Below are 12,667 nucleotides of genomic sequence, written 5' to 3'. Positions count from 1 at the left end.
GGAAGCATCTTCAAGATTTTGCGGCAGACAAGGTTTTCTTAGACTTTACACCAAAAGCACAAGTAACAAAAGAAAAAAAAAAAAAACATAAATGAGACCTCCCCCAAATTAAAAACTTTTTTGCATCAAAGTACTTTGTCAAGAAAGTGAAGAGACAACCTACTCAACCTACTGAATGAGAGAAAATATTTGGAAGCCATGCATCTGATAAGGGTTTTATATCCAAAATATATAAAGAAATCCTACAACTCAAAAATAGAAAGATAAACAACCCAGTTTAAAAATGAGCAAAAGACTTGAATAGACATTTCTCTGAAGAGGAACTACAAATGGCTAAAAAGAACATGAAAAGATGCTCGACATCACTAGCTACTAGCGAAATGCAAATCAAAACCACAATGAGATATCATTCCACACCTACTAGAATGGCTAGTATTAAAAAAAAAAAGAAAACTGCAAGTGTTGAAGAAGATGTGGAGAAATAGAAACACTCATTCTTTGCTGGTAGCAATGTAAAATGATGTAGTCACTGAGTCTGGTGGTTCCTCAGGAAGCTAAGAATAGAATTTCCATATGTTCTGGCAATCCCACTACAAGGTACATAGCCAGAAGAACTGAAGGCAGGGACTCAAACAGAAATTTTCACACTGATGTTCATAGTGGCATTATTCACAATTGCCAAAAGACGGAAGCGACCCAGGTGTTCATCAACCAATGAAGAAACAAAATGCGGTATTGCATATGATCAACAACATGGATGAACCTTGAGGACATTATTTTTAGTGAAAAAAAACAGACAGAAAAGGATAAATATTGTATGATCTTGCTGTTATGAACTGAATATAATAAGCTCATGGAGTTAGAATCGAGAATATAGGCTACTAGGTGATAGATTGGGGTTAGAGAATGGGGAGTTGTTACTTGTACAGAATTTCTATTCAGTTTGATGGTAAAGGTTTGGGAATGATTGGTGGTGATGGTAGCACATTATTGTGAGTGTAATCAACAGCTCTGAGCTATACAGGTGAATGTGGAAAAAAGAGGAAACTTTAGGATGTATTATTACTAGAATAAAAATTGAAAATATAGGGCTGTACAGCACAGTGAACCCTATGTAGACGATGGACTATAGTTATTAGTACAAGCATAAGAATGTTCATTCATGCGTTACAACAAATTTATGACAAGGTGGTAATAATACAGTGGCATATGGAAAAAAATGCACCTAATGTAAATAATGGATGATAGGTAGAACTATTTTAATAGTCTTTCATGACTTGTAACAAAGGTAACTGCTGTTAAAAATAATACAATTGTTTTTAAAAAGTGCTATCATCAATATTAACAAATGCTCCACACCAATGCAAGGTGGTGGTGTGGTGTGAGGGAATCCTGAATTTTATGCATAATTGTTTTGTAAACTCACAACTTCTCTAATAAAAAAATCTTACCATGGTAACCGTAAATGTTGCCATTTCATGAGCATTAAATCTCAAGGCCACAATTTTTTACTTAAAACTCAAATGATGTCCTTTTCACAGGCTACACAGAAGGAGATTGAGAAACAGAAAGTTCACCTGAAGAGTGTCACAGAGCTAGGAGAGTCCTTGAAAACGGTTTTGGGCAAGAAGGAAACCTTGGTGGAAGATAAACTCAGTCTTCTGAATAGTAACTGGATAGCTGTCACTTCCAGAGCAGAAGAATGGTTAAACCTTTTGTTGGTAAGTAAAGAGGCTGGAAGCTTTGCCACCCCTCTCATTCACTGAAAAACAAAAATTACATAAGCATTCAATAGTAACATTTGCATTTGAAAATTCCTCAACTCCGCATGTATGCCGACTCTTAATTCACTAACTACAACTGTATTTTAATAAATGCCTCTCCATGTTTGTGCTATATTCTATATAGAGCCCACTACAAAGTAATTTGAAGAAAACTAATTTTTTGCCTTTCTAAAATTGTAGAAAGTAAGACAAATATTTTTAAATTATTGTCTAACCAATAATATGCCATGGTATGTCTCTGTAAAATTAAGGAATACCAGAAACACATGGAAACTTTTGACCAGAATGTGGATCATATCACAAGCTGGATCATGCAGGCTGATACACTTTTGGATGAATCTGAGAAAAAGAAACCCCAGCAAAAGGAAGATGTGCTTAAGGTAGCAAATAAAGCATTCTGAAAAGTAATTTTCAAACTGTACAACGGTTATATCAATCATCTCTGTCCTAGAAGACACCAAGGACATCTTAATAAGATTGAGCCAATTTTTCCTCCCTACCCTCCCCTCCCTTCTTCTTCCTTTCTCTTTCCTTTTCCCTTTCCCTTTCCCTTTCCTTTCTTTCTTCCCAACTCCCTAACTTCCTCACTTCCTAACTTAATTCTTTGAAATGGGGGGTGGTGGTGGGAGGAGGAGGGTTGTATAATGAGATTGAAGAGTTCTGTAGTCTGAATGTCTGTCCAAACTACCACTGATCTTATTACACTCAATTTGAATCTGCGAAGAAAGGGATTCCAGGATTTATTTTCATATTCTAAATGCCTGCCCATTTTAAAGGTATATTAACAGTAGGTCTTTGTCTAACACAAAGATCAGTTTCTCACCATCATTCACAGACCAATTGAGTAAACACCTAAAACCCAATCATCTGGACATTTTGCCTATGCAAGAGCCAAATCCTGGTAATTAGTAACAATAATAGGCTTGTATAAAAACTGAAGTTTTCATTTTTAACTATGTAAAGTAAGCATGGGTTCATGTTTTCTCTATTTATGTATTTAAACCAATTACTAGGACATCCTAAGTCTTGTTTCCCAAAGGCAAATTGAACTTTCCTTTAAAACGTGGTTCCCATAAAAGAATATGAGAGGCATTATGTGCAAATATACTTAATACTATATTATTTCTATTTTATGACATATTCTATCTCAACTAAATAGGAAGATTTGAATTTTAAGGAATGTAGTTTAAGTCAATTATTTTTTTGCTGAAATTTTCAATAATTCATTTTGACTAGTGGGCTACTATTTAAAGAATATTCAAAAATATTAGCATAAAATGTGTCCAAAAAATCCTTTTTTTTTCCCTAAGTAGTTGATATTTTCCACAGATTACAATTCATATTCAATGGGAAACTCAAAGGTGTTTCAGGCTATCTCCAAAACATATTTTTCCTATTGTCGGGAGCTCAATTTGATGTGGGTCTTCATTGTGCTCCTCCTTCTCATTTGATATACACTCAGGGATGTCATCTACAGTTAAATTCCTTCAAGGTCTTTCAAATAGTAGGGATGGGATTATTTAACTTACAACCTCTCTGACTGCTTGGGTCAGCTAGACCCGACCTCAATGCCTCTGTATGTGGCACAGAATCTCTTTCTGTTGAAAATCGGTATGCTCCACAGCACTCAACATGATAAAACAAAGAGAACAGGGAAGCATGAGGAAGCACGAGGAAGGAATGGAAAATTGTTCTTTAGCTACCTTCCCAACTGAAAACATAACATACTTAGGTTGTTTCACAACTATTAAATTCTGTACAGATAAGACTGTCTCAAAATATCAAATATTATGATTTTCATGGACAACATAGAGAAGTCAGGCACAAATCCTTTGTCCTTCCTCAGACTACATAAACCCTTTAAAGAGACATACATCAAACTTAAATGATGACGATGACCTGTTTTCCTGAGATCATACATATTTTCATTCTACTCCAATGTTATGGAAGTTGGCTTTTTCCCTCATTCTCTATTCCTCTGCATACCCCCCTCCTGTTCTCCCTTCTCTCTCTCCTCTCACTTCTCCTCTTGTCCCCCGCCCCCTCTCAACTTCCAATTTTTACTAACTTGAAGCCCTGTCTCTTGCTCATGGATTATAGCGTTTAAAGACTGAAATGAATGACATGCGCCCTAAAGTGGACTCCACGCGTGACCAAGCAGCAAACCTGATGGCAAACCGCGGCGACCACTGCAGGAAAGTAATAGAGCCCAAAATCTCAGAGCTCAACCATCGATTTGCAGCCATTTCTCACAGAATTAATACTGGAAAGGTAGGAAGATCTGCTCCAAGGTGGAAACTAGTACTAAATGATCTCTTGCGAAGGTTATGCAGTACTCTGAAGGGGCCAAACAAGCCCCACAACAAGGCTTTCAAAAGAAAAATGAAGGCCAAAATGTATTTAAGGAAATTTTACCACTGAATCTCTTGGGAGATATCAATGTTTCTCTTTCAGATATATTCTTTTTCCTGTCACAGCTATCTTAGAACTGCATTCTGCACTGGTTTACATATGTACTTTCAGGGGTCACCTACAGCAAAGTAACAAATAGCATGCTGCAGGCAAAAAAAAAAAAAGCACAAAAGATGTCTATCTAAAGAAAGTACTACTGACGTATTTTGCCAAATATAATATTGCTTGTGTGTAATGTGGATGAACTATCCATAATAAGGCCTTGTACATCTCCTGCACGATCTAAGGTGTGTTTGTACCACTTTATTAGTTGTGTGCACGTGTGTATGTGTGTGTATCATTAACTTTCTCTTGCTAGTTCCAGACACTGTGACAGAAATCCATTAGTCTATAATGAAATGTTCAAGCCATGAGAACAAATAACTGAAAAGCTTATACTTCCTAATTTTTGTAATTTTATATTCCTGTTTATATTTATTCTGTTAAATGAAGAACCAGGGCATATGGAACTTTTGCATGATAACCCTTATATTTGTGTAACATTTAATGGAGACAAAATCTTATCTAATAGTTAGCTTGCAATAATTTATAAGTATAGTATTATAGAATTCCATTTCTTTTGGAAGTATTTTAAATGCAAGGAATTACCCCTAAATTTATATAGTGTAGTTTGATGCACTTTTCAGTATATAAGATATGCTTTCAAATACAAATATATATATATATATATATATATATATAAAATATGTGTATTTAGGTATATAGATAGCTAAAAGTAATCATAAATGAGTAAAAATTTTATTTATTTTGAAAAAATATATAGTGTAATGTGTCAGGTAAGTGGCAATTCCCAGAAAAATAGGAGAAAGTTTTTAAGAAATTATTTTGATAAATTCAGACACAATAGTAGCATGACTCCACAATTGCTACACTTCCTGAGACATTATGATGTATCATTGTGTTATGTATAGTAGTACATATTTAGTTTCCAAAATATATTGAATTATAGTATAATGAATTCTAAATATTTTCTGCATACAACACAGTTACCCTTCAAAACACACCTTCACAAAGCAAAATGATGTTTGCTTACCTTACTTCATCATACATAATTGTAATATTTATGTTCTACTCTTAAAATTTTTTATTTTAAATAAGTCATTCTCACCTGAAAAAATATTTAATAGGCTCTGAAATTTTATTTTCTGTGTATAATTGGTTTGTATAAGTATTTACTCAATTATTTAAAAGGACAATAGCTTTTACTTCTGGAGATATCAATAGCTTATATAATATCTGAACAACAAAAGGTTGTTCATTTCAATCATCTAAAAAAATGGATACTTCATTACTACTACTAATTTGTTCCTAAGTTTTTTATTCTTGCCATCATATATATATACACACATATATGTATATAAACTTTTTAATGAATTACTAAACTATGGAAACTTTCAGAGAAAAGAATGATATTCTTGATTCTTTCCCCAGTAGGTTGAGATCAATTAAGTCACAATATTGTGAATTGCAAATATTGAAAATGGGTTGAATGCATCCTCCACTATAAAAGCTGATCGACTTAACATGCATGGCTGATGTGTAATTGTGAATTTTAATTCTATATTCTGAACAAACTTGGGAATATACTTCCTAAAATAAGGTATCATGTGAAACACTCAATGAGCTTATTTTAGTTTTCCTACAGGAGAAAGGCATGTGATATTTTAAATCAATGTTTTCAATTATATTAATAAAACTAGGGCATTTTTGTTTTTCAAAGTGTTCCTTTTTCTCCAAATTAGTAGAGACAGCTGGGTGAAATAGCAACCCTGTTTTTGGGCTCTGGGGAGATCATTATGCTTTGTAATGATTATGAAACCCATAAATATGGAGATAAAACATATGAAACTTTGCTTGTTTATTAATTGCATCAACTAATGATATTGAGCATCCATCGTGCTAAGGGTGTGGGAAGATACAAAGATGTAAAAGATACTTGTTCAAGAAATATGTTTGCAAACACAAAAGTACTTACTGCAGTCTTTATATATGTTTAACTCCAATAGTTGTTCATGGAGATGTACAGTTTGATGATGCAGTAATCCCAGCAATCAGACGGTATAGTAGAAAGAACAATAGACTTAGAAGAATGAATTCTAGGCCTAACTTTGCCAGTATTAGGCATGACATGATTTCTCCACACTTCCATTTCACCCTTTGTAAGATAAAAGAGTTGACCTAGATTAGTGATTTGTAAAGGGAAAATCTCCCCCCCCCCAAAGGAGTTATTATTTACAAGGGAAATTATAAAATGGATAACAGTGGGGTAACTGGATGGGGAAATTTCTTCCCTTTTATCTTTCTTCTCCCTATGATGAAGTTTCTGTGGTACAAATTCTGCCCATAGAACATGGTGTAAAATTTCTGGGTTGGCTAAATTCAAAAGTTCCTGCCATTTCTAAACTTTGACAGTTCAATGAGTTCTTTCTGAGGCCATAAGGAATTTAAGAGATTTTACCTAGTTTTTTTTTGTGTGTGTATGTGTGTTTACCTATAGGGTAGGGGAAGTAGAGAAGGGATGAAAGTATCAGGCATAGCCTTTGATCCCAAAGTCCAGCTCATAGTATAATAGCGTCAATGCAGGGTAAGGTTGGGTTGGGATATGACTTTCAAATATGGCTAGGTTCACCTATGAGAATAATCTGTGGAAAATCTAGGGTGATTAAACAACCACACAAATAAAAATAAATTGAAACTAAATGTAGGTAGACTATAGACTGAATATAACAATTAATTTCAGGATAGCCTTTTGAAAGTCAACTGGAAATGGCAATTAAGTAGAGCAAAAATATATCCTGAAAACTCACTGATAATTCCTGGTTTCACCATTTGGTGGAGGATTCAAAATTGGGTACCCCTATGTCTCCTGCAAAGACTATTCATGGCGAGAAATCCCAAATCCAGAAAGCAATGATTACTGGATTCATATTGGCCTAGGACTTGTCCAGCTAGGTACAGTTCTCAGTGGGGATTTTAGCCATTAATAGGAGCAATATGGTGAGATGAAAAAAAGTTAACTTAAAGCCACACAACTTCCTTCAAATACTACCTGAGCCCATTACTAGTTGTGTGATCTTGGATATGCCCCTTAACTTCTCAGAGACTCATTTCATCTACAAAAGTAGGAAGAGGATGCCTGTCTTACTTTAACCTCAAGATTGTGGTGAGGATCAAAAAGGTATGTAAAACCATACATTAAAAATATATACATAAATTAGTATGCAGGTATGAAATGGTAAAAAATCATTAATAGAAGTATTTGTCCATCATTATATACATATATTAGACTTGGCCCAGTTTTTAAGGTTGAGACAAGAAAATTCATGGGAAAAAAATAATGAAAGAATAGCTGATTTCTCCTTCTGGCCTCTGCTGGAATGGAGTGGGGCCAAGGAGAAATGTCTTTGCTATTTCCTTTGCAAGGACCAGGCTTACAGATAATCAAGGGAACCACTTTAAGAAATACTAGGTAGTTCTTCTTGCCCTAAATATGGCCCTTAACATATATAAAATGCTATCACTTCCAGTTTCATTTAGCTTTAAGAAAGTTTAATATTTCTTAATTTATATGAAATCAGTTTGAGGAGATCACAGTTTTAATGGGGGAGGATCATAATTACAAAAATGAATCAGAGATAATTTTAGAGTCCTGGGTAATGTGGATGGAACCAATGAAGAGGGATACCTTGTCTCAACTCTCTCTGCTTTAGGGCCTCTGAATGTGGAGGCATGCTGGGGAGATACTACCAGGAAAAGAGAGCGAAAGGAGGCAGAAGCAAAGAAAGAGAAATGGGAAGGCCAAAATAAACTGACTACTTAGTCCTCTTGCTTATGTTGGCTCTAACATTCTCCCTCCTACCAAAAGTCAAGTTGCAGAGGGGAGTCAGTAATTTGGTAGAGATGTTATTTGAGGTGGATCTTAAAGAACTGATGAAGAAAGGGTTGTGAAAAGGGAACGATCTGAATGAATTCTCACCAACCATATCTATTTTCAGGGCAGAGTGTTTGGTACTGTGGGGGCTCTATTGCTAGGTAAGTTGTGATGGATTCTAAGAGCTTATTGTTTAATGGTGAAACAAGATATGTTCATGGATAACTAGGTGAAAGAAACTGCTTGCTTAATGAGTGTAGTGGCCACTCCAGTAACATAGAGGTGGTAAAAACTCAGAATAAACCTGCGAAAGGACATGAGTGTACAGTGTTCGGTGGAGAGTAATTTCCATTGATTACGGAATAGATCTGTAATAGATGACATGGGTCATGAAGCTTAGTTGTGGATGGTATCGCTGAAAAGGATTGTTAGACACAGTGTGGAGAGATCTTGGCAAGCAGGCTACTAGTTTATGTTTAATTCAGTAGGCAATGAGGAGTTCTTGATGTTGTTTTTTTTTTTTCAGGCACTGTTGAAAGATTAGTCCAGCAGAGGTTGTGAGGAGAATTCAACTGAATGACAGGAAGAAGGGAGAACAGTTATCAGGCCATTGCAATAGCCTAGATGAGAGACAGAAGGGACCTCACATAAAAAGGTAGCTATGGGACTGTAAAGGAAATGTCAGTCTAGAGCAGTAGCTCTCAAACTTTAGTGGGTATATGGAAAAATTGTTAAAACACAGATTTCTGATTCCCACCCCCATAGATTCTGACTATAAATCTGGAGTGGGAGTCTGAGAATTTGTGTTTCTAATAAGGTTCCAGGTTAACCTTGGTCTAGGGACCAGGCCTGAAGAACCACTGACCTAGAGACGCTGAGAGCTAGCCTAGAGTTAAAAGTTTCATGTGAGGGTTGAGGAGATGATTGACACAAAAATAACAAGTCTCAAGACTGAGTGAGAAAGTCTGCAGTGAATTTCATGAATAAAATGCACATCACAGTTTGTCATGTTGTAATACCTAGTTTCAAAATAATTTTGACTAAACTTCAAAATAATTTTGATTAAATGTGTTTTATTTAGCTATATCCTATTTATATAAACAATTAATTTACTTTGATACAACAAACAATAATGAAAGTTACACACATAATTTGTTAATTAGTAGTTGATTTTTTTCTCTAGAGATTTAGAAATACTTCACTTTTCTAAGGAGCTGAAATGTAAATTATTGACCCTAAATTTGATACAAACCAAAAGAAAGGTGAATTCATGTTCTCTATCTTCATTCCTCTACTAAGACTTATGTGCTATAAGGATATATGTACTTTATGTTCTTTAATTTACACATGGGCCTTGAAAATTGCTATTAAAATTCATGTAGCAGTTTCAGTATTTGTATTGGAGCTGTAACACGAGGATTGGACAGTCTGGCATCATGTATGTAAATGTTCATAGTTTTAATGACTGTAATAGTTATAAAGATTTGTGTTATTGACCTCCAGTCAGTGTCAACAGATGCAAAAGCCATCATTTATTGGACCAGAGACTTTTGGATATTTATAGGAGCCTATGAAAGAGCTAATGAGTTGCCCATAAAGCATAGACTATATCATTAAAAAACCACATGGTTGGGCCTATTCTATCTTAAATAGTGGCTGTGTAGACACTTTCATGATAGTTCAGACAGATATTTTGATTCTCCTAAACATCAGTGGAAAATAAATGATACATTTTATGAATTTGATTTGGAATGCCAAATTAAGACATTCAATTTGAAAATGTATTTAAAACTTAATTTTCTGTAATTAACTTTTTCAATACAAATATATTGATTTTTTTACCCTTGGCAGTCTATTTCTAAACATATTCTAATTTAACACCTTCTTTTGCAGAAAAGTAAATGGCCCTTTAATTGGTACAATTATCCTTGTTATATAAACAACCTTTTAAGTAAAATTTTCTACAAAGGAATTATAACAAAAACATAGATGAACACTTAGATAAAATTCTGAAGATACTGCATAATTTGCACAGAATTAAATATGAACTATTTACAGCCCAAATTCTAAAGAAATATGAACAGATTAATACCAAAACTATATGATAGTACACCTGTTAATTTTATTTCACTGAAATAAATAAGAAAGAAAATGAAACTATCGACAGAATTTCTATGCTAACAGCATGGCTTTTTTGCATATATGTAATTACTATCCCTAGAGCAGGGTTAGTTCTGTTGAAATTTTAAAAGCAAAACCCTTTTGTAATCGTTTTTAGTGTTTTCAAAGTAGATTGTAATTGAGTCTGGTGAGCAGTGTCATTTGTAGAACTAACTGGGTCTTATTGACATTTGAAATGATAAAAGCTGTTTGGTGAATGATGATTGTGGTTCTGTAAAAAAGAAAATTATTCCTCCAACTACAGTCAGCAGATGCAAAAGTAATCATTCTGAGGACCAGAGACTTTCAGATATTTAGAGGAGGTTATGAAAGGGTCATTGAGTTGCCCAAGCTCTCACAGTTAGATAGCCTGGTTGGAAAACACTAGATTCCAATCCATTGCTTTCTCCTCTCCACCGTGCCGACTCTCAGCATATCTAATTACTTCTATTTATGTCAGCAAATATTTATTGTTGGCTCTTATGTATTAGCATTAAAATGTCCAGTTTCACTTCAAACAGTAATTTCAGTACAGCTCCTTATATTAAAAGCAAAGAGAATTGAACAAAAAAGGAAGGAAAGGAAAGAAGGAGGGAGCAAGGGAGAAAAGAAGAAGGAAAAGAGAAGAAAGAAAACGAAATAATTCCAGAAGTAAAAAAATATAAAATTGTCCCAAATGTTACTTTTTGCTTTCAATTTTATCTGTGTTCCTCTGCCATTTATTTTAGAGTTGAATTTCCTCTCCTATTTTATTTGTTCCTATGAAGTTCATATAATCACGTGGTAGAGAAATATTTCATGTTAAATTTAAAGAGTAGACAGCGGGCTGATACTTGGCCCACCAATATATCTTAACCAGCTAATATATGTTGTATCCAAATCTGAAATATGTGACTATGAAATTAGTCTCACCAATTCAAAATAAATAATGATGTACTGGGTTATGTTTTATAATTAGCCTAAAAGATTTGAGAAGCTGTCTCATTTTCATTTTCATTGTCAAATCATCAAAGCATTAAATGCAAACCAATTCCTTACCTAATATTAAAAGAATGCAGCCAGTGAAATGTCCCCATTCCAAATCAATTTGTTTAAATTTTAGTATTATTTTTTATATTATCTAGTAATTTGCTCTTATAAATTTAAAATAAGTGAAGGAATAAGTCTGCATGACACTTTATTTGATTTTTGTCCCACTCCTATTTTTCTTTGTAAATTTTCTTCCCTCTGCAATTAAAATGATCTGAAATAACTATTCATATCATATCAGTAGTCTGTCTTTTCTATATTAAAGGAGATCAGTGATCCTTGAAACTTTATTCATTTTGGTTTCCATGATTTATTCTTATCTTACTTTCCTATATTAATATTGTAATGACAAGAAATACATTTTCAAAGTTACAGAATGGAAAAAGGAGACATTGATTTGAAACAAACCAATCTGTAGCATTTGGATTATTTATTTTCAATTTAGATTTTAGTATAATTTGAATGTAGAGGACATTTATCATGATTGCTGAGATTACATAGTCCAGATTAACAAATGTATACTTTGGTGTCTGTGTAAACACAGTCATTATTATTTTAGTGTATCTATGTAATATTTAACCAAAAGGCAACTCAATTTTAAAAATGATAAAGTGTATTAGAGTAACTTTTAGTGCTTTCAATTCATGTTGAATAAGTTTGTAAGTGATTTTGCTTTTCCTCAGAGTCTGTCAATGTTTGTTAACATGTTATATAAGTCACCTTTAATGCTAAAACTTTAACAAAGCCTTAAATTTCATTAATCCTTAATTCGCCCAGCAAAGCACAATTGATAGTTGTTAAGCAATTTGAAACATTAAAAAATCAAGGAAAAACAAAGTGGTGTCTTTCTCAGTTTCTCTGTCTCTTCTTTCTTATGTGTCTGTTTATCTATCTGTTTGACTATTTTCCCTATGTTCTACTTTATATGTATTTTGTTTGACTATACGGTCATGCCAAAGATCTTAAGATGAAAGGGTAAGTAAATAAATTAAATTGTGCAAAACCTATGCTTGGTATACAGTTTTTCCTACAATATTATAACTTTTGTTTGCTTATTTTCTGAGTATTCTAAGACTATATTGTGTACACTGTCTAACATTGTGTAATTTAATTGTGATTCTATTTCTTCTGTGGCAATATATATTTTTTAAATCCAGAAGAAGTAATTTACACAATCATTAAGATGATTTATTCGCTATTTATTTTAACTGCTTTAGGCAATTTATCATAATTCTGAATTGAATACGGAGGCATTATATGCTTTATATGTTTTAAAGTTTGGGGTCTCAGGAGTGAGATATTAAATAATAGATGCTTGCTTTTACTACACATTTCTTTGATAAAGTTTTAT

At 33.6% G+C, this 12,667-nt stretch overlaps 1 protein-coding gene across 10 annotated transcripts in view; it reads left to right on the top strand.

Moving 5' to 3' along the window:
* The window catches only part of DMD (dystrophin), a 2,178,366-nt gene that overhangs the window by 752,373 nt on the left and 1,413,326 nt on the right, over positions 1-12,667 (top strand). For all 10 annotated transcript variants that reach the window (XM_037821041.1, XM_037821045.1, XM_037821047.1 and 7 more), the window contains 3 exons: positions 1,542-1,721; positions 2,036-2,164; positions 3,885-4,055. In XM_037821041.1, the coding sequence (XP_037676969.1) occupies positions 1,542-1,721; positions 2,036-2,164; positions 3,885-4,055 (480 nt within the window). The remainder of the gene's footprint in view (positions 1-1,541; positions 1,722-2,035; positions 2,165-3,884; positions 4,056-12,667) is intronic.

The sequence above is a fragment of the Choloepus didactylus genome, chromosome X (assembly GCF_015220235.1).
Source record: "Choloepus didactylus isolate mChoDid1 chromosome X, mChoDid1.pri, whole genome shotgun sequence".
Lineage (NCBI taxonomy): Eukaryota > Metazoa > Chordata > Mammalia > Pilosa > Megalonychidae > Choloepus > Choloepus didactylus.
This window is presented reverse-complemented; position numbering and strand designations above follow the sequence as displayed.